This window comes from Hemitrygon akajei, chromosome 10 (genome assembly GCF_048418815.1).
Source record: "Hemitrygon akajei chromosome 10, sHemAka1.3, whole genome shotgun sequence".
NCBI lineage: Eukaryota > Metazoa > Chordata > Chondrichthyes > Myliobatiformes > Dasyatidae > Hemitrygon > Hemitrygon akajei.
The window spans coordinates 50505447-50533032 of NC_133133.1; the positions used below are offsets into that span (position 1 = coordinate 50505447).

At 38.7% G+C, this 27586-nt stretch overlaps 1 protein-coding gene across 1 annotated transcript in view; it reads left to right on the forward strand.

The window, feature by feature from the left end:
• sash3 (SAM and SH3 domain containing 3) overlaps window positions 1–14494 on the forward strand; it is a 56337-nt gene extending 41843 nt beyond the window's left edge. Inside the window, exons 6-8 of the mRNA XM_073058250.1 lie at window positions 3818–4024; window positions 8678–8831; window positions 11108–14494. Coding sequence (XP_072914351.1) covers window positions 3818–4024; window positions 8678–8831; window positions 11108–11286 — 540 coding nt within the window. The 3' untranslated portion in view covers window positions 11287–14494. The remainder of the gene's footprint in view (window positions 1–3817; window positions 4025–8677; window positions 8832–11107) is intronic.
• Window positions 14495–27586: the final 13092 nt, after the last annotated feature.

Consider the following 27586-nt stretch of genomic DNA (forward strand, 5'->3'; position numbering starts at 1 on the left):
ATCATGGCTGATCAACTACTATCAATACCCGGTTCCTGCCTTGTCCCCATATCCCTTGATTCCCCTATCCATAAGATACCTATCTAGCTCCTTCTTGAAAGCATCCAGAGAATTGGCCTCCACTACCTTCCGAGGCAGTGCATTCCAGACCCCCACAACTCTCTGGGAGAAGAAGTTTTTCCTTAACTCTGTCCTAAATGACCTACCCCTTATTCTCAAACCATGCCCTCTGGTACTGGACTCTCCTAGCATCTGGAACATATTTCCAGCCTCTATCTTGTCTAATCCCTTAATAATCTTATATGTTTCAATCAGATGCCCTCTCAATCTCCTTAATTCCAGCGTGTACAAGCCCAGTCCCTCTAACCTCTCTGCGTAAGACAGTCCAGACATCCCAGGAATTAACCTCGTGAATCTACGCTGCACTTCCTCTACAGCCAGGATGTCTTTCCTTAACCCTGGAGACCAAAACTGTACACAATACTCCAGGTGTGGTCTCACCAGGGCCCTGTACAAATGCAACAGAATTTCCTTGCTCTTGTACTCAATTCCCTTTGTAATAAAGACCAACATTCCATTAGCCTTCTTCACTGCCTGCTGCACTTGCTCATTCACCTTCAGTGACTGATGAACAAGGACTCCTAGATCTCTTTGTATTTCTCCCTTACCTAACTCTACACCGTTCAGACAATAATCCGCCTTCCTGTTCTTACTCCCAAAGTGGATAACCTCACACTTATTCACATTAAACGTCATCTGTCAAGTATCTGCCCACTCACTCAGCCTATCCAAGTCACCCTGAATTCTCCTAACATCCTCATCACATGTCACACTGCCACCCAGCTTAGTATCATCAGCAAACTTGCTGATGTTATTCTCAATGCCTTCATCTAAATCATTGATGTAAATTGTAAACAGCTTTGGTCCCAATACTGAGCCCTGTGGCACCCCACTAGTCACCACCTGCCATTCCGAGAAACACCCATTCACCATTACCCTTTGCTTTTTATCTGCCAATCAGTTTTCTATCCATGTCAATATTTTCCCCCCAATGCCATAAGCTCTGATTTTATCCACCAATCTCCTATGTGGGACCTTATCAAATGCCTTCTGAAAATCGAGGTACACTACATCCACTGGATCTCCCTTGTCTAACTTCTTGGTTACATCCTCGAAAAACTCCAATAAATTAGGCAAGCATGATTTGCCCTTTGTAAATCCGTACTGGCTCGGCCCAATCCTATCACTGCTATCTAGATATGCCACTATTTCATCTTTAATAATGGACTCTAGCATCTTCCCCACTACTGATGTTAGGCTGACAGGATGATAGTTCTGTGTTTTCTCCCTCCCTCCTTTCTTAAAAAGTGGGATAACATTAGCCATTCTCCAATCCTCAGGAACTGATCCTGAATCTAAGGAACATTGGAAAATGATTACCAATGCATCCGCAATTTCCAGGGCCACCTCCTTTAGTACCCTAGGATGCAGACCATCTGGACCTGGGGATTTGTCAGCCTTCAGTCCCATCAGTCTACTCATCACCGTTTCCTTCCTAATGTCAATCTGTTTCATTTCCTCTGTTACCCTATGTCCTTGGCCCATCCATACATCTGGGAGATTGCTTGTGTCTTCCCTAGTGAAGACAGATCTAAAGTACTTATTAAATTCTTCTGCCGTTTCTCTGTTTCCCATAACAATTTCACCCAATTCATTCTTCAAGGGCCCAACATTGTTCTTAACTATCTTCATTCTCTTCACATACCTAAAAAAGCTTTTGCTATCCTCCTTTATATTCCTGGCTAGCTTGTGTTTGTACCTCATTTTTTTCTCCCTATATTGCCTTTTTAGTTAAGTTCTGTTGTTCCTTAAAAATTTCCCAATCATCTGTCCTCCCACTCACCTTAGCTCTGTCATACTTTTTTTTAAAAATGCTATGCAATCTCTGACTTCCTTTGTCAACCACTGTGGCCCCTTCCCCCCTTTGAATCCTTCCTTCTCTGGGGGATGAACTGATTTTGCACCTTGTGCATTATTCCCAAGAATACCTGCCATTGCTGTTCCACTGTCTTTTCTGCTAGGATATCCATCCGGTTAACTTTGGCCAGCTCCTCCCTCATGGCTCCATAGTCTCCTTTGTTCAACTGCAATACTGACACCTCCGATCTGCCCTTATCCTTCTCAAATTGCAGATAAAAACTTATCATATTATGGTCACTACCTCCTAATGGCTCCTTTACTGCAAGATCGCTTATCAAATCCTGTTCATTACACAAGACTAAATCCAGAATAGCCTTGTCCCTGGTCGGCTCTCGTACAAGCTGTTCCAAAAATGCATCCCGTAGGCACTCTACAAACTCCCTACCCTGGGGTCCAGCACCAACCTGATTCTCCCAATTCACCTGCATGTTGGATCTCATTGAAACCTTTTGAATGTTGAAAGGTCTTACAGATTAGATGTGGAAAGTAAGTTTCCCATGATGGGGGAGTCTAGGACAAGAATGCACAGTCTCAGGATAGAGGGGTGTCCATTTAAAACAGAAATGTGGTGAAATTTCTTTGGTCAAAGGGTGATGAATTTGTGGAATTTGTTACCACAGACAGCTATGGAGGTTGGGTCATCGGGTGTATTTAAGGCAGAGCTTGATAGTTTCTTGATTGGACATGGCATCAAAGGATGCAGGGAGAAGGGCTGAGGAGGGGAAAAAAGGATCAGCCATGATTGAAAGGCAGAGCAGACTCAATGGGCCAAATGGCCTAATTCTGCTCCTATATGTTATGGTCTTTACTCACCACTATAACCTAGGATGTTTCCCATCTAGGCCAGTTTATCCAAATTAAGTGCTACTGAGTTTTCTTCTGACTCCTTTAGTCCACTCAGAATCTAAATCATATCATCCTTTGCAGAGACTCCAGCTTTATCTTCTTCCTTGGTGAAGACTCAGCTATGCTTTTTGTCAACATATTCAAATTTTCTTTGATTGGCCCCATTTCTCTTCTTAAAACCCTTTTCCAATAAAATATTCACGTTATAATATAACAATTGTGATTCCTTTTTACCTTTCTTTTACACACTGAGTTTTTCTTTTTCCTTTATTAGCTGTCCCTCAGATATTCCCTAAAAAGTCTAGTGTCAGTAAGTTGGCATCGGCCATTTTCTTGGTTTTTTTTTTACTCTTCCCTCTTTTGGTTACTCATTGAGTACAGCTTCAATGCCCTGTTCTTCCCCCAAGGCAGATTACATTGGAATTGATTTATTATTATCACACGTTCCGCGATACAATGAGGAGCATGTGTGGCATCCTCTTCATAGAGCACACAATGCATTAAGTTAGTACGGGGCAAACAGTAACAATGCAGAAGAAACTGTCAGAGCTACAGAGAGAGTGCAGTGCAGGTAAGCAATATGGTGCAAGTTCACAACAAGGTAGCTAGTGAGGTCAAGATATTCTGTTGCTGAAGTTTCTTCATTTTATATGCCTCCAATTATTCAATTATGTTTGTGTCCATCAAGATTTGGTCCCAATTACTTTAAGGTCCATAGTTTAGATTATCTGAAAACATATCTAAGATTGAGCACAGATGGAAAGTACCTGCCCTGACCAGACTACACAACAGTTTTACGCCTGACCGTCTCAGAACAGCTCTGCTCATTTGGAAATTTAGTAGTACACCCTTGTGTGAAGATTTGAATAGATAGATTGTAACACAGAAAATAAACAATCATTGGAAGTGATGGGACTAATTCTCTCTTGAATGTTTAAACAGGTATGATGTCAAATCTTATTCTATTTGTCTGTTTTCTATTTGCTAACAGAAAGGAGATATTATAGACATAATTGAGAAACCTCCAGTAGGGACGTGGACTGGAATGTTGAAAAACAAAGCAGGATCCTTTAAATTTATTTACGTGGATATCCTACCAAATGAAGAGGAACAACCTCGGAAATCAAGGTTGTTCAACAAGAGCAAAAGGCCAAAGCCTAAGAACCTGCAAGAGCTATTGGACAGAATTAATCTACAGGTGAGAAGTGTTACACTGTTAATATTGGAGAATGCATGGGTTTAACTTTACAGAACTGTATTTCCAGGGAAAATTTTAGTAGGCTAAGTTAAATATAGATCTTATCACTTCTAGAAGACAGCCCTTAAGTGGCAACTTAAATGTTCCACAAATACTGTGAAGTTAACAGCAAATACATAGACTTTCTGAATCTTGTGATTAAAACTCAGATGAGAATGATGAAAGGTAAATTGTATGGTTCATTTAAAGTTAGACCTGCCTCATCAATTATTCATAGTTGTGGCGTACATTGGCAATATGGATAGAAGTTAGAAATGGACATCCTTTATTGAAGTTAGACAGTAGTCTACACAACCGTGTATTAAAAGTCATACACTCGAGCTTCATATTATAAATAGAAGATGCAACATTTTCCCCATGTTTCAGCAGTGAAGCATAACTGCACTGTGAACCATTGATAAAATGCACTTACAGCAAGTTACTTCCCCAGGCTATTCTGACAGCACTAGCAAACTCTCAGTTTCTACCACATGAGAACACCGCTGCCTGCAGGCTCTAATCCAAATCACACAGCATACAGACCTAGAAATAGTCACAATCTGGGTAATGACGTATGCTCAGCTTGACCTGACAGCAAGCTACTGGAGGCCCAGGCTCTCATATCAGCTACACCAGAAAATAGCCTTGAGAAGACCACCTACTCTCTGCTCAACCAGACAGACATGCGTACATTACTAGTGATTGTCGAAAAGCCCACCACCCTCTGGATCCTTCAAGGTGCAATTTGATTCAAAGAAAGAAAAAACAATACCTGAGGCTCATGCACCAATCGGCAGAGAAAGCAGCATGCTGGTGAATTGTCAGCGGCTGCCGATGCTGAGTGGACGTGGGGGTTGTCACTCACGCTGTCCATATACTGATGCAAGGCAATTTCAACTGTTCATTCATCAAGTGTGCCTATCAGATCCTGTCCAGTCAGAGCTAAAACAAGTTACTACCCAGCATCAGGTATTCTCCAGAAAACGTGAAACAAAATTTTAAAAATCGTATAATTCTATTAAAGAAAAGAAGAGTTAACAATATAGAAGGCTGTTGAATAATCACACAGATATCTTTGTGTATCTGGAAACACTAAACATTTCTATTTTTATGACTCAATATGGAGGAAACCTAAGGCTTCAATAAATGTTGGGATGGGCAGCTTAGATCTCTGGTCTGATGGTTAGTGACCCCTGGGTTTTTGAAGATCAAGAAGACCCCACCATCAACTATTCTCATTGCCTCCCAGTGACAGATTTAACTACCAAGTGAGGAGGCAGTTGAGTATGATGGTAGTGCAAGCAATGACACCTGACCCATTAATATTCACATTGCAGTTCTTTAACGTGGTGGTTTTAGTTGAAAATGCATCTGTTCTTGGTGTGGACATGAAAATACATTGCTGTGGCTGCTCGAGAAAGTTGATTAAACTTCCATTCTGAGTAGCACTGAAGCTGGTTACATTATTCCAACCATCACTCTAAATTACACGATAAGAAATGGAACCTGGAAATGCTGGTGTGTATAGCTCAAAACAGGGTACGCAGTTCCTGTCTATACTCATTGCTAGATCTGAACTCGATACTCCGTTCTGTTTCGAAGTACTATCCTAAGAACAGTTGTGGAAAGATGACAGGAGCCTTTTGTTCCTTTTCTTGTTTTCAACATGTTGAGAGTGGGGTACTTCTCTTGTGCGTGCAGTTTTTATTCCCAAAGTAAATCAAGCATTATATCATATTAAAATGCTCAAAGTTTTAAAAGATCATAAATTAGCCTTTCCCTTTATATTCAATCATTTTTAAAAAGAGCTCAGATTCAAGGTTTTCAAAAGGTGGAAATGACGTATTTTTCCCTCTGAATCAAATTGCAACAAATAACTTCTCAGGTCAAAACCTTAAATCAGTTAAGAGGCCAAGTATTCTAACATGCAATTTTTTAAACAATGAAGTAGGAAATGCTGTAAATATTTTGCACACCAAACAGCATCTGGGGAGAGGGAAACAGTTCATATTTCAAACTTGTGATCTTGTGAATATGTAAAGGGATATGAGGAAGTGCAAGGGAAAGGAATTAGCGGGGATTGCTGCAGCTGAAAAGTTAAGAGTTGGTCAATATGAGGGGGACTAAAGAAGGTACTCTCCTGAAAATTCATGGACTTACTTTAATAATAATGAGAGAACTGATTCTGAATTTAGTGGCATCAAATGAAAGAGGAATTCAGGTTAGGAAGCTGGCAGAACTTACTTTCTTTGAAAATTTCTACGGAATTTATAATATCAAACTAAACCACTGGAATCAAGAGATTTAATATTGCATTGACCAGACAGTCACCAATGACGGTTCTCCTTCAGTCGGATATTTAAGTGACAGCCAAAAATTATGCTTTCAAGGGTAGCTAGAATCCATAAATCAATGCCAAAGTGATACATAGCAATAAATATTTAGAATTAATCACTGATTTTTTTTTCCAATTTTTATGATGGCCTATAAATTCACTCTGTATCATTGAAACAGAGAATATCGTTGCAAATTTTAGGACTTCACTCACATCATTGTCCATATCTTCTGATTGTCTTTTAGTGTCAAACTGGAATGTGGAATAAGATACTTGTCAAATTCAAGGAGAGTCTGGCAATTTTGCCAGATTTGTGAGTGGAAAAAAATAATTAAGTTACCTTAAATGAGATTCTAAATTTAAAGCATTCCTATAAGCTTCAAAGGGGTGCCAAAACAAAAGGCTATCAAGAATCTAATTTGCTGGCATTCATAATGCATGCTCATTTAGTCCAAATCAGTTGCAATTCAGTGGTTCTTAAACAGAGAAGATACAACTTGTGATGCAGGCCACTGTCTAGTGTGCAATTAATTGATGCGGCAAATCAAAGCACATTCAAAGCTCTGAGTTTTCCCATTATTTATTGAAAGAAATTTCTATCAATCTGGTATGGGTTATCTCACATCAAGTGTAATAAATAAGAGATGGTGGATTGTTAAGAGAAATGATAACTAACAACTGGCGTATCATCATCAAATATGTGAAACTCGACTTTCATTCAGATGGCACCCAGGGCAGCTTGTAGATAAGAAATCGGAATGGATCACTGATAGAACTTTGCAGATTCCAGAGGCAAGGGTGAACATGGGAAGAGATATTGTGGGTGATATTGCTTTGGCTACAACTGGATATAAGAATGGAATCAAGCAAGAAATGAAATTGTTACACACAAACATGGAAAAGAGGAAAGACATGAGTCGATGGCATAAGGAGGGGGCCAATGGACTGATGGAATTGCTCTGCTAGAGCTAGTATTGATATGATAGGCCAAGTGACTTCCACCTGTGCTTTACTAAGTTTATGCGGCTGTGTTTTCAGCCTTGAGAGAATATCATCCTAAAATCTCTCTACTTCTCCCTTAAAATGTTGCTTGCAGTCCAACTCTTTGGTCAAGCCTTTGGTTATCTATCCTGTTACTCCCTCCCATGGCTCAGTTCAAAGTGCAGCAAGTGTTCTTCTTTAGATAAGCTAGTTTAAAAAAAGAATTAAAAAAGAAAAATAAAACACCAAAACCCGATGTGCAAGAGGAAAAAAAAACACAAATCATGCAAACAATTGAAGCGAGTAACACCATTCCAAACCAAAATGGAGTCCTCTGATCCAAACCACAGAGCAGCCCGTAGTAGGCCCAAAACCTCGCTTTTCAGATTATCATATTAGCGGGCACAAAGCCCAGCAGTCTGGGCATTCTTCATAGCCTCAGTGCCATGGAGAGAAGAGTGAATGAGTAAAATCAGCTCTCACCCCAGATGCCAACACCCTATCCTTTCAATCTATCTGGGCTGGCATTTAAATTGACCAAACAACGGAACAGTGAAGGGCTCTCTCACAGCTCGCTGGGAGAAAGGAGTAAACATCGCAGAGAGCAAGTGAAATTGGCTGTCACCTCTGATCTGTGCCGGCTTTTAAATTGTGTAAACAGTGAACTGTACCTTGCACTAGGATCTGGCTGCAGCAAAAGGATCCGGGCCTAAACCGCACTGCCCAGTGATTCACTCTGTGCCCAAATTTTGCTACCCAGCCCAAAGCTGCTCTCAAACTTTTCAAATCAGCTTGTTGCCCAGAGTGATGCAACCTCACACCCGGGCCTGTTGTAGGGGCATCGGAACTCCATCTGCAACACACCGTCTCAGATCACTCCCCATACTCGCCTAGCCATCACTGGCCCCTTCCCTGTCATTTTGTTCACAGATTGTCTGCAAACCAGCTTCCCTTACTAAACCAAAACAAGAAGAGACTATTCCTTTAGTCACTGTGTACAGCTTTTGCATCAAATTATTTTAGCATAAAAGTCATTACACTGACAAAGCATTTTGTGTAATACAATATGAAAAGATGCTTTTTGCTGCAAGTATCTTATCCTGAAACCACTAGGATTTTTAATGACATTTTATTCCGACATATAATCACTAGCATGTTGTTATATTGGTTCATTTCTCCAGGTCATGTGATTTGAAGTCGAATCATTTTTAACAGAGATATATTTGGTTGAAAAGTCTGGATGCTGATGCACTCCACAGCATTAAGTATTATTAACAAGTGCTTTTGTCCCTCTACAGCAAGAGCTTACGTCCACTTTGCTGTTAAATGGCTACCAGACTCTGGATGACTTTAAAGAACTGAAAGAAACACACCTGAATGAACTGAACATCCTGGACCCTGAGCAGAGAGCCAAATTGCTCACAGCTGCTGATCTACTCATGGACTATGACAGTAGGTTGATTTCTTTGTCTATTAATACACCAAGAGCCAAAGCAAATCGGTGAAAACACCAACCTGTGGAAGCTCCATTAGCTGCTACCATGGAAATCTGCAGAAAATAGAGCTTCTCACCACTCCCAACAACTCCTCCTGGGCAAAAGAAAGATTGAGAGTTTTGGTTCAGATGAATTATTTTAAAATTAAAAAAAAACAAATTAAGAGACTTAGCTAATAAAATGCACATTTTTCTTTTAAAAATTAAATATTCTTGAAAATACATTGGTAGTGTAAGCCTGGCTGGCATCTTTAACCAAGTACTTGCTTTTCTTGTCAAAGGCAAAATATTTGGCAGTGAACCCAAGCAAAGTTTATTCATCCACATATCAATCATTTTGCCTATTGGATGAAAAATCAAAACACTTATTTTAACAGGTTACAGGCTATCCCATAACCAACATTCAACTTGTAGACTCCCCTACATATGAACAATCATTCATAATATTATTCAATTCAGAAGTCTAAAGTGAATACATACATTAATTCCTGTGAATGGATTCCTTCCTCCAATTTTATTAGTTGTTCTTCCTTGTATGGTTTGATGCCATTTGTTACAATATATACAGAGCTGTATATATAGTTACCATATTGAGTGATTTTATGTATTTTTTGACTTGTGGACAAAATCGATCGATGGACGTCTGTTAAAACAGAACAGTTCATGACTTGGAGACAGCCTGCTTATTAAGATATATTCAACTCATGCAAGTCATCAGGCAGATTATCAAATAATGTCCAGGATGAGCAAGATTATGGAAACAATCAAGGTAGTGAACGATAGGAGTAAAGATGAAGCAGGATCCATAATCATGCTGCTGGCTTTTACACATTGACAATTCTGCACACTCTCATAAATATACCGTATTTTTTCCTATAACTCTCCAATCTTAGCTTGATCAACAACACAGGAGGAAAATGAATTTTAGTTTAATATATTTCACATCCATTAAATTAAATGCATCAGGAAAATCCAAGTACTGTAGTAGGATCATGCATTCAGCAAAAAAATTGAATGGCCCGTCTTCACTTTCTTTCATTGAGAAAAGAACTTTGGCCAGAACATTGCAAAGCTCCCTGACATAACCATAGTAGCCTTATATCAACTGAAATTAGTCCATCAGGACCTGGTTTTGACATCTTATATTTGTAACAGAATTTAATTCTTTAGTGCTGCATTAAATTCTTAGCTTGAATTGTGTACTTAACTCCTAAAGTGAAGCTTAAACTAACAATTCATTAGCTCCGGAACAAAAGTAGCCTAAGCTTTGCCAAACTGGCACAGGCATAGCATTTTTGCACACAATATCAGTAGCCACTGATTTATTATAGGTTTAAATTCGTCAAATCTGGCATAGATGCACACTTAATTTTACATGAAAGTAGGCATTGAATTCCAAAGTTCATGTTAAATGTCTTCATGAAAGAAACATTATCCAGAAGACCTGAACAGGTTTCATCCCAAATTAAAGCCAGTGTTAAATTGTACATTGCCCAGTGCTTTCGAGATGCTGGCATGTTTGGGAATAGAAACACACAATACAAGAAGACTTTGCCTTCATGTTGTCTCTTTGAAAGATCTGCCAAGTTAAGTCCAGCCCCCACACTTAGTCCAGAATAACGCCCAGTAATTTACAGATAAAAAGGGACGTACAAATACTTGTGCATTTCTAGATTACAAAAGTACAAGGATCTGTTACTTTGATGTTCCACTTCAAAATCAGAGTTCTTTTCACAACATTGTAAAACATTTTTTTCTTTTTAAACCAACTAGCAATATTTTAAATGCCATGTATGAACTCTTGGAAGCCATCACATTTTTTTCTTATCTATTAACCTGTGTGGTATTGACACATTCTAAGCATTTGCAACTGACACATCAGTGGTAAATATTATGCTCATTTTGTATCTGACGCCTAATGGAGCTAATCAGATCAGATTGTCTTAAATCTGACTCTGCTGCAATTTGATCAAGGATGACAGTAGTGGGCTACAGCTAAGAGAAAGAATACCTCTTTAAACATGAGATAGAACAACAATAAAGTACTGCAGAGTCTTTAACAAGGCAGTTATATGAGAAATCTTCAGTACAAGTTGTGCAGAAGAAGATTGTTCAATAAATACATTTGCATTGTTGAAATTACACACCATAAGGATCTTGTTAGCCTTTTAGCCAACAATTTAGACTAGCTACTAAGTTACTATAGTTTATATGGTCCGTGTATTCTTTACAGCAGGAATCGAGACAGAAGAGCAGGAAGAGAATACCGATGAACAATGCTCAAGCTCAGCTCCACTGTGTGATATTCCACGGGACTCGGGATGTTATGAAAGTTCTGAGAACTTGGAGAGTACACCAGAAGATTCAGAGTTAAGTGTCACCGCGCAGCAGCTGCCTCCTGTTGAAAACTGAGCCACATCATTCAACCGTTTGTACAATGGACTCCTGACATGTAGGCCTTAAAGAATGCAAAGCACAGTAGCTTGAAAACAGCAATAACTCTTTTATATCAAGCCGCAACATGCCACATCATAATTGATGAATACTGTGAATTGGAAGGCATCTTTTTTTGTTTGGTGTTTATTCTATTCTGTCCTGCAGAATATTCAGCTTTAGAAAGTTAGGGAAAGGAGTATTGTGTGGGAATTTGTAAAATACAAATCTTATGCATGTTCCAGGATCTAATTAGGGTCCTGTTCTCTGGGGATTAAAGGACTGACAGAAGTGGCCATTTCATTGCCAGGTAGCACTTTGTCTGCACATATTTACTCTTATATTATAATCATTGAGATTTCTTTAGAGTGAGCTCAATCCATAGAATACTTAGCTGTAAGGATAATTTCAAAATTCTTCTAATGTTCATAGATCAGAAATTTATGGGTAAAATGCCAACAATGTTTTGATATACACAGCTAGTGGATGAAAAATTATGATGGCTATCTTCAGGTTTTCTACAAACTCTTCCCTTAATGATAATATAAATCTGGTGTTGTGGATGAAAAAATGCTCTCTTGGTTGTAGGTGCAATTGTATGAAGAAGATTAGCAAGGATAGGTACAGTTCAGGAATGACTTCATTCCACTTTGAAGTTCAATTGTGTTTTCTGTGAAGATTTGGTACTTATGCAAACCTGACTCTGAAATTTAATTTTTTTTATACAAGTCTAGCTTATTTTTATATTTTTCTACTTATTTTTAGAACTGGTGTATACTTTAATTTCAATAAAGCATTTACTTGCTTAAGATCGGGAAAAATGTTTAAATGTTGATAAATTTGCAGTATATTATTGGTCCATTTAAAATATTAGCAAGTAGTTGGAATGGAAGAAATGGAAGAAAAAGATGATATAGCCTCTCAAACCTGCTCTGCCATTTTCTGAGAAAATGGTTAAACCTATTCATTTCCCATGCTCCTGCCTTTGAGTATCCAATGCAAAACGTCCTCTTGTATGCAATGACAGAGAACCTAATTGCTATAGGGTGGATAACTTCTCCTCATCTTAGTCCTGAAAGACCTATCACTTTTATCCTAATTTGTAAACCCATCAGGCTGAGAAAATCTATCACAACATCTGCCCTGTAAATCTCTTCAATATCTTGATAATTTCAATGACATCATCCATTTCTTCTAATTTGGTGTAAATTAGACTTACATATGAAAACTCATGCAATTTTTGTCCAATAAACAGCATAAAATCTGGCCAATCAGGCTTGTTGTTTTCTCTTTGGATCATTCTCTCTCCAAGAATCAATATAGTGAACCAGCATTAAACCATTTCTAAGACAAAGTACATTATCTTCTTTAGATAGAGACCTAAACTGCATACAGTCTTCCAGATCTGGTCTGAACAAGGATTTGTTTGAACAAGGTACTGCGATCGTTTAGTTCATGGAACCTTACAGGAAAGCAAGCAAAAAACAGCTCCAAACTGAAGTGCCATTCACATTAAGAATAGTCGAAATTGCTGTATCAATGAAAACAACACTGAGAAACACAATTGGGTTGCAGTCAAGAATAAAAGTGGGCATGAACAAAATTGCAGCGTCTGAACAGAATCTGCCTGGCTAAACAAATTGTGTTACCATCGTGACAGGAGCTCACATACACCAGAGCAACGCAGGTTTAAAGGTGAAATTTGCAGAAAATTCAACACAGAAAGACCAAATACAAAAAGCATGTTGGGCAGACAAAAGTAACTGGACTGCACAGGGAAGAGAGAAAAAAAGAATTTTAATTGCAGCTTCAGACAGAGCACTAATCTGCATGCTGTTGATGAAAAATCTGATAATGATAGAGTGACACAGGACTGGATAGCCTAAAGATTCCCCACATGACAAATGACAATAGACAAGCAACATGGCTTACAACAGAACTGGATGGCAAATTAATTAAAATAGAACTGGACACTGATTCAGCTGTTTCAGTCATTGCACAAATTGAGTTTGAAAAGCATTTCAAAAGATACTGACCTGAAGCCTGCAGAGGCCAACTAAGAACTTATAGTGGAGAAAAGATAACTCCCATGGGGAATTTATAGCTGTGAAAAGCAACAACTTTCAAGCCATATTGGACTTGTATGTGCTTAAAACAGGAGGGCCGGCATTGTGGGGCCATGACTGGATGAGACAACTGCAATTTGATTGAAGGTCCATTCACAATTTGAAGCCGCATCCTCTGCAATAGAGCCAACTGAAAGTGAATTATGAAAGGTACTGGATGATGCCACAGCAGTGTAAAGCTTGTCTGGTTCCTTATTCTATCCATGATAAAGCAGCCAGAGAGCTTGACCACATGGAGACCGAAGAAATTCTTTTCAAGATTGAGTGGAGGCCAAGGGCAACACCAGTGGCCCCAGTAGCCAAGAAGGACAAGTCTGCAAGGATCTGTGGTTATTTTAAGGTCACCATCAACCCAGTAGTGAAAGTAGGTCAATAACCTCTGCCCAGTATAGAAGACATTTTTGCAAACCTTTCTGGAGGATAACACTTCAGCAAAGTGGACTTACCTGAGGTCTACCAACAGATGGAAATGGAAGAAGATTCAATGTGTTTCTCACCATAACCACTTACAAAGGGTTTATCAGTATAACGGGCATGTTTTGGGGGTAGCATCTGCACCTGCACTCTGGCAGAAAGCTATGGACTAGGTGCTGCAAGACTGCCCAAGTGCTCAGTGTTGCCTGAATGACATCACTGTTACCAGAAACAATGACAAGGAACATCTCCAAAACCTCAAGACATTGTTTAAAGATTAGATGGTTATGGGCTTAGAGCATGATGCAACAAGTGGGAATTTTTTAAGCCAAAGAAGGTACAGGAATCTCAAGAATCACACCACCAAGGTTAGGAACAGTTATTACCGTTTAACCATCAGTCTCCTGAGCCAAAGGGGATAACTACACTTGCCCATCACCAAACTGTTCCCACAACCGGTGGACTCACTTTCAAGGTCTCTTCCTCTCATGTTCTCAATATTTATTGCTGATTTGTTATTGTATTTGCAGTTTGTCTTTTGCACATTTGTTGTACTAATGCAGCTCTTCAGTGATTCCATTATCGTTATTGAATTTATTGAGTATGCCCACAAGAAACCAAATCTCATGATTGTATATGGTGACATATATGTACTTTGGTAATAAATTTACATGTATTTTGAACAAACTTATTTTTTCTATTGTGCCCCACCCCTTGAACTCATTACTACAGATCAGGAAGAAATGGCAATGGACAAAGTAGTGTGAGCTGGCTTTCCAAAAGGCAAAGGAAATGGAGACATCAGACACTGTACTCACACATTATGATCCATTTCATTCAGTGAGACTTGCCCACGATACCTCACCTTATGGTACAGGTGCAGTCATGTCACATGCTATGAGTGAGGGAAGTAGATCACCCACTGCCTTTGCATTTAATTCTCTTACCACTACAGAGAAAAATTATGCACAGATTGACAGAGCGGCCTTGCGTCTGGTTTGGGATGTGTAAAACATTTCTACCGGTACTTGTACGAGAGAGGGTTTACTCTCATAGCTGACTATCAACGACATGTCCATTTTCAATCCACAGAATGGTTTTTCACTAACAGCAGCCCCATGAATGCAGGACTGGGCTCAGTTTCTTGGGGGACACAATTCCAAATTGAAAGTCTCCATTTTTTGGCAGCTTTGATCAAAGAGAAATCAGAAAAGACCCTACACTGTCTCAGGTCAACATGGTCACCCAGAATGGCTGGAAAGTGCAGCAGAAATTCCAGGTCTTCCATTTATACCAGCACTTGGATGAACTTGCCCTTGATGGAGGTTGCCTTCTGTGGAGATTAAAAGATGTTGTACCATCCAAGCTGAGAGCTGAAGTGTTGGAAGAGCTAAACACAGGTCATCTAGGCGTGGTCAAAATGACAGCATTGACTCAAAGCTTTGTCTGGTGGCTGTTTGGGATGCCAACATGTCCAGAAAATGCTAAGAGCAGCACCTCTCCATCCCTGGGAATGGCCAGCATTGCCTTGGAGGAGGATTCATGTAGATTTTGCCAGGCCATTCATAGGCACAAATGTCTTGATAGTAATCGCTGCAGCTACAAAGGGCCGGAAGTGTTTTGAATAACCTCCACGACAGCTTCACACATTGTTGATGTGTTGAGGAACCACTTCTCAAGGACTGGTGTTCCAGAACACTTGGTGACAATAGACCACAGTTTGTAGTGTAACAGTTTCAGTCATTCCTGAAAATGAATAAGACACATTACATTTGCACTGTACCATCCAGCTATGGTACAAATGGCTTGGTGGAAGAGTAGGCCAGGGACTAAATGCAGTGTGAGCAACGCCAGCAGAAAACTGAATTAGAAGCTCACCAATTTCCTCCTTGTTTGTGGCAATGCAGCACACTCCAGAACTAACAATTCACCAGCTGTGCTATTCTTGTCCTCATGCTTGAATCTCCTCAAACCCAATCTCAGAAGGCATAGACAGGTCAAGCAGGTGAGACAAATTGAGAACTCTTCAAACAAAGAGGCTTGACGTTTCACTCCTGGACAAGCTGTCCTGGTGAGGGACTACCGACACGATCAAAGGTTGGTACTGGAAAGATTAAAGCTGAACTGGAGCATTCTCCTACACTGTTGAGATTGCATCTGATGTCATCTGGAGATGGCACATTGATCAGTTGAGGAGAGCAGAGTCAGTTGTTGAGAAGAAAGGCGTGCAGAGCTGTGAGTGCTACTTCCTGCAGTCCCAGAGTCAACTCTTGCAACTACGGAGGAGGAGACCACAGATTATGAAGTCATTCCGCAGCCACAAGTTTCACCAGCCAAGCAGAGTGACCACCCTGCCCCACCTTGTCAGGAAAGATATAGCTGAGTTAAGGTGCATTTTATATTGAGTTGGAGTTTATAGTTAAAACAGGGAGGGAGGGATTATATTTAATATTTTAGTAATATTTGAATAATATTGTAAATATATTGTTTAATTCAGCATTCTTTGTTGGTTTACGTAATCCATTATGGGTTAAATGTAAGAAGCACATAAACGGCATGCGTCATTATGTCACCATACCGCATGTGCACACCTCACCATGCATCCCAGCTCCTGTGTTTTCCTTCAGAGTAGTTTCTGAAGTTACAAAACATAACAACCAGTTCTATGAGCCCTCATTTTATTAAAGCGAATTAGTGGAGGACTTGCTTCCTTTCACAGCCTGCTAGATTCATCCTCAACGTGTTCAGTTACATTGTCAGAAGTAACTTCATCAGCTCAGCTATTAACTGCTGCAAACCCTACAATAATCTGCTTACTGATGCTCTCTAAAGACATCAGATCCACTCAGTCTTACGGATGTAATACAAAGATGGACAAAGGGGCTGAATTCTACACAGGTCAGTATGAAAGCTAACTTCTTAGTCTTCCAGAGACTCATCTGTTGCTTCAAATGGCAAGATTGAATGATCTTGTAATCTGACAATAAGAGAAAAGACATTTTCCTAAATTCCCATCCATCTCCATTGTTACAGTTCATTGTGGGATTTTTTCATAACTAATCTGAACATCTTCTTTCCCTTCTTTAAATGCCTCCCCCTTTCATTCCACCAAAGAAGTCTGACTCAAAATTCCACAAGACACTTGGAACTGATATCTAGCAAGGATATGAATCCTGCAGTATGTTCACTACCATCAGTTCCTAGTTACCAGGAATTAAAGGCTAGCATTGTCTCTGACAGTTTTAAACCTAAATGATGAGAGCTAACAAAAACATGCAAAGGAAATGTTATTCTTAGATTCCATTGAATTTAGGAGGTTGTACTTAGCTTGTGTGAACTAGACGTTGGACATTCAGGATTCTCAAAAACACCTCAGCAGCATCAGTTAAAAACAGGAAATTAACTCATATGGATTAGTCTAAATGCTGGTTAGGATAGTGATCTTTTAAAAAGAGATACTGTGCTACACAAATTTTGAGCAAGTTTCACTAGGTTATAATCTGATAAATTCTGTGTTTAATCTTGTGTCTTGATGCAAATATTATATTTGACATTTTCCCATTTGGAATATTCTTGCATGTAGCTTTTAGAATGATAGGTGTCAAAAAGTTGCTAGCTGCAGCAAATTCAATCCAGCTTTAAATATTCATAGACGCCTTAACATTTTGCCATATTGTCAGAGTACCGAAAATTTGTAGAAGTAATAGAGAGCTCCTCCTGCTGGTTGCCTCAACATCCACATCCCATTGAAGCAAACTTAAAGGACCCATAAATTTCACTATGCCTTGCCAGTAGTCAGCTCAAATGTGCACTTAGAGTCCATAACCACATGAGGAATGTGTTTGCCTATTCCCAACAAATTGGATGCTGGTTTCTCCAAGAATGCTCAAAGTACATGTGGGAAGTACTTTAAAACCTTCATTAGAAAGGTCACACTTTTATGAAGAAAAGTAAAATTAACATTTTGTTATCAAGTTTTGAGCAGAAAATTGATTTAGAATAAACTTTACTGTCATTGCTCAAGACAAGAAGATTGCAGGCCACACCAGTCTGTACAAAACAGACATTTACAACGTATGTTTAATTTTAAAAATCCAATATTTACATGCAACAAGTGACTTTGATAGTCCATAACACTCAAGAGCCACCAGCAAGCCGTGGTGTGGAATTATTCAGCTGCACAATAGCCCTTGGGAAGAAGCTGTTTTTCATCTTTACTGTCTTGGCTAAGATGTTTCTGTATCTCCTACTAGATGCCAGGAGATTGACCAGTGTCTGGGATGGGATGGGACGAGATGGGACGAGATGGGTCTTTAATGATGTTACGAGTGCACTGAAGTCATCAAGAGTTGTAGATGGTCTTTGGGTCCAGTACTGAGACAGAGTGATATGTTGAGCCATCCTATACACCTGTTGGGGTGCTTTGGAATCTGTCTTGCTGCAGCTAGGGTACTTCTCTGTCATTCCGAATGTTGATAAAAGTTGGCAAGCAACTTTTGGGGCAGATTATTTTTTGGGGTAGTATAGGCGCTGTTGTGCCTTCCCTACAATTGAGGTTGTGTTGACTGGCCATGAGAACTCCTCAGTGATGTTCATCCCCAGAAACTTGTAACCAGACCCTTTCCCCTACCTTACCATTTATGAATAGTGGGGCTTGTCCAGGCCTTCTTGCCTCCCTGAAGTCAATTATCATTTCTTATGTCTTCTTGAAGTTGAGTGATTGGTGCAGGACAACCACCTATTGGTCAGTTTCAGTACCTCTTCTCTTGATGTAGATTCATTATTATTTGTGATTAGGCCAATCACAAATGTGTCATCTACAAATCTGATGACTGCGCTTGTAGCAGGGGTAGGAGACCTGTTATTGGTGAAGAGACAGTAGAGAATTGGACTTCATAAGGGTAGGGGTGGCCTAGTTTCACTAACTGCGTACGATTATTGAGGAAGTTCACGATCTAATTACAAATTGATCTGCTGAGACCTAGATTGTGGAACTTGATAGTCAGCATGTTAGGTAGTATAGTGTTAAAAGTCAGGCTGTAATCAGTGAAAATTATGTAGGTGTCTTCATGCTCCAGATGTTCCAAGGCAGTATGAAGAGTGTTAGAAATGGTGTCTTCAGTTTATCTGTTCACCTTATAGGCAAATTGATGCTGGACCAAGGTAGCCAGGATTACGTCCATGATGTGGGACATGACCAATCTTTCCAAGCACTTGACAACTATGGGAGTGAGTGCCACCCATCTGTAGTCATTAGCACATGTTGCTGCTGATGTCTTGGGGATTAGTATGACTGTTGCTGCTTTGAAGCTTGCCTGAGTCATAGCCTTGGACAGCGAAAGGTTGTAAATACCCATCAGAATTTCCACCAGCTGGTCATCGCAGTCCCTGAGGACCCGTCTGGATACACCATCTGGTCCCACTGCTCTGTAATGCATTGACATTATGGAGTACACACCTTACCTCATGCATGTTCAGTGTTGCATGAATGCATAAATATCATCTTTTCAGGCTTCATTATGAGAATGAAAATTGGCTGAATCACAAAGTTACACACTTATGAGCTGACTGCAATATCAGGAAAATATTGGCTATAAACATTATCAGAATTTGATTTTGGAAAAGATCTCACTAAGATGCTACATAGATATTTAGTCACCACACTATAGGATGATGTGAAAGCATTAGGACAATAACAGAACTATGAAAATGATTCCTGGCTTGGGAGTCTACAGTTACAAGGATAGCTTGATTTTGTTTTGAAACAAGGATTTTGTTTTGAAAATGATGAGGATAGGGGAGAGTTATATAAAAGGAAGAGGTGCCAGGAGTGATGTACAGTAGGAAATAGTTGCCTTTGATGGAGAGGTCAAGGATTACTGCTTACAGGTATAACATAAAGAAAAGAGAATTAAGAGTGCTGTGAGGAATTTTTGTTTTTAAACAACGCATTTGGAATCTGGAGGCAAGTTCCATTGTGGCCTTCAAGATGGAAATTGATAAATACGAGGAGGAAATATTTATATTAAGTAAGAGAGGCTAGGAGCTTCAACTAATGATTTGCACTGGTAGAGGACTTAATTGGCCTGATTGCCTCATGTACTGTAACCATTCTAATATTCAATGTAAGAGGATTAGAATGTTTCAGAAAAGTCCCTCACTCCAAGTATCACCAATCCCAAATTTAAGTATGGCCACCCTTCCTTGCTTTGGTTCACAATAAATATCCAGGAACAATCCTGGATGAAAAGAATGTCATGAAGAGAAAACCTTAACTAAATTAAAATGGATAGAAGTGAGCTAATAATATCCAGAAATGTTTTCCAAATACAGCAAATTGAATGTGTTCAAGCACTCTTCAACCACGGAGGATTGATGCACTACGATCTCATCACCCTGTAACAAAGCTACTTCTCAGTCTGAAACAAATTTAAGCATGACTTCTATACAACAGATATTATTCACCTAAATGCAGCACAACTGTTCACAATTCAATAATGATACAGATCTTCTGAGTAGAAAAAAAAGAGAACACATTGCACGAGAGTTTTTAAATCACAGTTTCAGTGGATTATCAAGTTCCATCGTGATCCACGATACCAACCCATTGCCAGCTGGTAACCCACTACAGATGGCATTTTCAGATGTTAGAGTGTGCAAATATTTACGAAACTCATGGAGAGTAGCCACTTTAAATAACGACTGCAGAATGACAATCAAATCACACATATGAAACAAATAATGTGCAAGAATCATATTTATAGACATTGTACTTAGTTACATTAATTTGGCTGAAAAGGAATACATGATAAATGAAAATCATGAATTAACAGTCACTATCAGAATATTGAAAAGGCGTAGAACAATTTTCTAAAACAGTAATTTCTTTATAAATAATGAATACAAAAATGATTTTCTTTTTTGCATTTAGTTTCACACATTTTATCCAGACAGCAGCACATATTATTACTAACTGAACAAAAAGGTTAAACCTGAGGTAAAAGGCTTTTAAAGTCACGTGGAATGATAAGTGTGGGGTTGGTGGGTGAAGAACTGCTGCGGCTTGTTCCTGCAGAAACGCGGCTCCAGAACAAAATCCATGCACCATCAGTCTACAGGCCAGGACACTCAAGAACTTGGGCTATATTGTTATTTTTTAATATTTTTCTGCTATCATAATTAATAATATCATAATACGTGCTGAGTGCTGTTTGCAACACTTGGTTCTGTGTTTTGCACCTCGGCCCCACGGGAACACTATTCCATTTGGCTGTATTCCTGTGTATGGTGAATGAGAACTAAACCTGGAATTGATCTTCACATCGGAAAATGGATAATCAAGTAGAACCTTTGGGCCAGATACTCTCGACTGATTTGAATGGGATGAGCATCTCTTATCAATACATCCAAGCAAATCCATACATGCTCCAACTGACCAGAATAGGGACACAAATAGCATTTGTAGTTTGTAGCTTGGTAACTGCCGAACTATTTCAAGTGCTTTGGAGAAACGTAGAAATAATGATCAGCAATAACTGCAGGGAGCAGAAGGAGGGATGTCTTACCAACAAGATTTCACCTTATTCAATATAACCTGATAGTAGGTAATGCAGGTTATGTGATGCAGAGCACAAATTGAACAGCTTACTGTGCTGCTGAACTTCACTTATTTCTAATAATTGCATCCTTTAAACAAAATTTCTATAGACTATCCTGTCTCTGCACCATTTCAACCTCCTTTAGACCACACCCACGTACCATATCAGCACTGATTTATGAATCAAGTATTTACTTATAGCTTTGTTTTTAAAGATGCAAGACACCTTGTGCAGTCCTGCACACATCTTAAACTTGTCACTTAAAACTTGCCTATCAGGAACATATCTTAGATTGGGAAAGGATAATGTTTCAAACTATTGCATCAATGGTAAAATTAAATTTAGTTTAATTACAGATAACAAATAAAGAACTTGAGTTTGTCTTCTAATATTTAATAAAATTTTAAAACGGAATAGTTTTGATGACAGTCTACAGTACTGCAAAGCCACTACCCTGTAAAATGACAGGCAGAGAAAGTGCTATTGCAGGACACTACAGCCATTCAGAAAGCTAATTCTCAGTCAATCTAACACTGAGCTACTCTACACCATCCAATTCTACAATTCAAAAATAGATGAGTATTTATTCAATGGTTAAAGTGTTAAATTGAAAACAAACGGGAATTTTTTTACATGAACGAATTCTTCCAAAGTGTGCTCCATAAATCATATCACAGCCTAAAAATTCTTCACATTGTGATCACATTTTTGAGTGGGTAACATTGGTGTTAAAACGTATGTAGGTTGATTAACATTCACAACATATGCAAAAGGTATTGACAAGAAACTGCAATGCCTGCTTCTTGCTACTTAAGAGGACTTGTGCCTGCCCCTGTGGCGTAGCACATGCATTTCCGAATAAGAATTTTATTTACTTTGCTTTTCAAGTCTTTCATTCTCCCATCTGTGTATTTTGGAACACTCAGTCCCCAGGCACTAAAATGGGAACTACTAAAGGATAGACATTTGTGTATGAGAAGTCAATCCTTTCATGCAGAATGCCTTGAGATTGTGAATAAACTCTTCTTGGGCTTCCAGCAAGGTACAGGTACCAATTTTAACTGGCATTTTGATGACAAACTCTGCCATCTTCATCAGGGTTGATGCCTGGGCATGTCTAGTTTGGTGATATTTATACCACCATTATCTGTCCCTTCTGATTGATTAGTACTCACCCAATTAGGTTTCCATTGTCCCACCTTGTTTACAATCGAATTCTAGTTCTTAGTTAGAGCAAGACCTTCATCTTTGTTAAGATTTTTTTTCTCTGGTTTTCTTTGAATGGTTTCCTTCACTAGGCAGTCCCAAAAGCCATTGGCGTAGCACAATAGTTTTATGCCATCGAACTCAATTCTACAGCCATTGCAAATGCAAAGTTCTGCTACCGCCAATTTCTCCACTTATGCTGGTCAAATATGACCCGGGACTCAGGATGGGTAGCATTTACATCCCTGTAAATATGGAGCAGTGTATATCGGCCAGACGGTACGCACTGTGCAAACTCACATTATGGAGCACAGGGGGTGTATCCATTTGGGTTACCTGGAGAAATCAGCGGTAGCAGAAGATTGCATTTGAAATGGCCATAGGATTGACTTTGACGGGTTAAAGCTACTGTGACACACAAATGGGCTTTGGGATCGTCCGGTGAAAGAAGCCATTGAAATAAAACTAGAGGAAAAGAATTTTAACAGAGGTAAAGGTCTCGCTCTAAGTAAGAACTGGAATTTGATTGTAAGCAAGGTGGGACAGTGGAAATCTGATTAGCTGGGGACTAACCAATCAGGAGGGAAGGATGACAGGAGTATAAATACACCAGGCTAGACATGCCCAGGCATCATCCCTGATGAAGATGGTAGTTTGTGTCATTGAAACATCCATTATAATTGACACCTGTAAACGGCTGGAAGCCCAAGAAGATAAGCGCTAGATCCTTTTTTGCCTTGAGAGTTTATTTTAAAGAATATTGCTGGCTTGGGTAGGGTGATGGGGATGGGGATGTTAGATTCTGATCTCCTGTTAAACATGTCCTTCAAGGTACTATTTGTTTCTCTGCTTAAATGTTTTGGAATGACGCATTTGGCAATGAAACTGGTTTTCTGAACAATTTAAAATACAAAGGTGTGCAGTAAAAAATTGCAACCAATTCTATTTACAATATACCCACTTGACTTTGTTGTCAAGAAATTGCCCACATCTTTCATTCAATCTGTACGTAAAAACTGTCTTTCAAAATCAAATTTAGCAAATTTTGCTGCCAAAACTGTCCATTGAAGCGTATTACATACAACCTTCTTACAAAAAAATTTAATGAGTTATTCCATTCAAGGTAAATAGGCCCATATTTAATTTCCTATATATTTAGAGAATCTGTGTTTTTTTAAAATACACCAGAATCATGCTGTGAAAATCTGAAAGTTGCCAGGGACAGAGAGGGACAGTGGAGGGAAAGAGACACACAGGCAGCAGTGAGCCTGTGACAGCATGAAAAAGAGGAAACTATCAAGAAATAGCAGTGCTTACAAACCAGTATCGGGTGATGGGAATAAAGATTCCTATCATCAAGAATTAGCTACATTTTAGCAATTTGTATTTTTGGCATCTGATGTACTCTAATCCAAATTGACCTTTGCGATTTGCTTTATGTGATGACACTGATTTAGATAACTAGAGTTATTAGCATGCATTAAACTTCTCTAAACATACTTAACTGCACCAAAAACACTCCTTTTGTCAAAGAGAAACCTTAAACAAGTCATTAGACGACAGAGAAAAATTAGAACATTTTTAGTCAAAAAAAGTTGTGTGCATGTTTTTAAGGATATATATATATACGGTTATGAAATGAATTTCAGAGTACAAGGTAGATGAATTGACAGCACTGGCCAACATATTGAAGTACGGTACTACAACCACTGAAAACATGCACGACTGGTAGCATACCATTCCTGGTTAGTGTTTCAAAATGATAGAGGGCAGAATTTAAAAAAGAGGATAGGAATAGTGATAATTTTGGTTAAAAACAGAAAATCACAGCTCTGAGAATAAATGATTGGTGAGAAATCATCGAATGAGGTTATGTCAACTATTTGACAGAAAAATAAAATCTGGATGGAATCCAAGGGAGGGTTTCAAATTGGTCTAAAATTAACTGTGTAGGAAGCAAAAGGTAATGACTGATGTGCCTCTTTTGTGACTGGAAGATGATTGTCAGTGAGGTCCACAGGGTCAAGTGCTCAGGCCTTTGAATTTTTGCAATACGTATTATTAACTGAGACTTCAATGTCTTGTAGATGATAGAAAAACTGGCTAAATTGTTAGTAGTGAGGAAGAAAGCCTTAGCCTACAGGAAACTACAGATGGCCTGGTTAGCTGGGCAGGGAAGTAAGAAATGGTATTTTTATCCCGAGCACTGCATTTGGGAGGATGCAACAAGATGAGAGCAATAAATGGGAAAATTTTGGCTAGATAGTAAATAGCATCAGACCTAGCACTAGAAGTTGGGGTTAGGAAGTGGAGCCAATGGCCATCCTCTATGTCATATATTTTCTATGATTCTTTGACAGAATCACCATCAATCAATTAATAACAATGAAGGCTTTCCAAGCGTAGTTGATTAGAAACTTATCCCCAGTTCACAGTAATTAATATGCATAATAGTAATATCAGTGTCCACCAACTCCACTGGAGCAAATTTTGGATGGGGAGAACTACACTTCCATGCATTTTCCAACAGATGTTCAAATATATTTAACAAAATTCTGACAAATATAACCAAATTTTTCCCTAGGATAATTTTGTTTTATCATCTGAACAAATTGAAATTCCAAAAAATGAATAAACTTGGAGGCAATTTAACAACACTGTAAATAATAATTTAAGATGAGATAAATTTGTTGCTTGGTACAGCCAAACATTCTCATTTGGACTCACCTAAAAGTACAACGTTCCGCCACGATTAAGGAAATATAAACTGTCCCTCCACTTGTCACCTCCAACAAAAACAGCTTTTCTTCAAGTTTAAAACAAATACCCTCAAGATAGTCTTTCATAATTTGAAATAGTTGATATGAAGGCTTTGTGAAATGAAATTAGCCTTTTCTTATAACGGCGACTTTTATAATATTTGGTTAATATGATTGCAATCCAAGCTAACTGTAAACATTTCCATACAAAATCAAAACCACTTTTATATCCAGATAGAAATAAGCACTTTTGGTTCTCATTCAGTGCTGAAAACTGGTGTCCCTCCTGAATTCTTGTGCAGTCAATGATACATCATTTCTTGTTCTAAACAATCCAACACTACTGTACACCGTATATAGAATTTTCATACAATCTGCAACTAGCACCGACAACATGCAGTACAATTTCATTTTTAACAGCAGAATGAAAAGCCTGCATGTTTCACTTTGTGAAGAAACCGAAACAAAGAATGACAAACCAAATGTGAGAAAGTAAAGATACGGCCTGAGCAAAAATAAAGTATGTCTATTGACCTTAGACGAACAGGGGCTCTTCTTCTATGTGCTCTGGGACAGATGGCCAGAATGAATGGGAGGTTTGTAGCAGGAAAAGAACATCCCAATGAAGTGGATGTTTTGGTTGTTGGGGTGGGGTGGGGCGGATACAGTGAGCCCATGAAGGGATTAAAATGGACAGGGAAGGGTATCTCTGAACTTGTGAAAACAAATAACAGGGAGAGAAGGTGATCCTATTGTGTCGAGGAAAAAAAAATGTTTTGAATCTTATGAAAGGGTAAATCGTGTAAGAGAGATGGTAATTGGGTTTCACTGCTAAATATATCACATTTATTGATCAAGATAAAAAATGTGAAGTACAAATAGTAGGTTATCAGATCACGCAACTTTTGATGAAACATTTGAAGGAGTGTGCACAAATTTAATTGTTGCATCATCCTTAATTCCAATTTGCTTTGAATTCCACAGTTATCATTAGGCTTTTTCTCTTGGCATTGCACCATCAGTTACAACTAAAGGACAATTTCAACAAGAAAAATCACAAAGTGTGTGAGAATTTTCAATAAAATTAACATCTGCAAATGTTAGTATTTGATGCATTGATTTGTTTGATTCATTTCGATATTGCTAACTATTGAAACCTGTCCCAAGTTTCCAAATGTCAAATCTTGACATTTTCTGGGAAAGTATGTACCAACTTGCTTCAAGATGCATTTCATGTTTTCATAGTCAAAGCAACTAGTATCTTATTAATATTAAAGACAATTCACGATAACGAGTAAGCTGACCAAATTTAAAGGCTTTGCACCTTGCCTTCAACCACATAGGTCTTACGTATCTAACTGACCTTCTAACATGTAGTGCAAGTGAAGTTTTTGGCTGGCTGGTGGATTGTCGAATTGTTGAAGAGCAGAGATGAGGGAGAATATTCCCCCAAATCTGATGCATAGGGTCATTATCAATTTAGATAATGCATACACTTACCTTAAACCATGGTACCTTACAATATGAGAAACAACTGTCCATATATCTGCAACTGTTACATCTTTTATCTTCTAATTTTAAACCTTAAAAGAGACCAGTTTCTGATCAGGATGACCTGGGTTGCTGAAGATGAGTCAAACAGTATGATCATTTGAAAAGGAAAACTATCCATATCAATGGCCCTTCCATTAATAAACTGACCTTGCCATAGCTTCCAATTCCACCTAGTGTGAAAAAAATTACATTGGACTGATTAAACTAGTGTGAATATAAAATAATAGAAAGAATATTCAAAGATATTGGGGGCCATTTTTGTTTAAACTACTTGTCTCTCACTATAACGTTTCAAAATCCACTCAACATCTCAATTTTGTGAAATTTGATCACTTTTGGCATTGAATTCTGTAAAATTGCTGATTGGCATGCTACAGTTAATATTAAATGAGGGATCAATGACAACATATAAAATTCAATGGCTGCAACATTTTTGAGAATAATTTTGATCAGCAGTGTGCATATGAGTTAGCAATGATCCTATAAGGTTCTATTTCAAAGTGACATCCTCACACAAGGAAAAAGACAACTGTAAAATGGCTCTATTAGATTACAATATTTCAGATGGGAAGTCTGCTGTTTGGGACTACCTTTAAGCTATTAGATCAAGCAAGTTTATTGA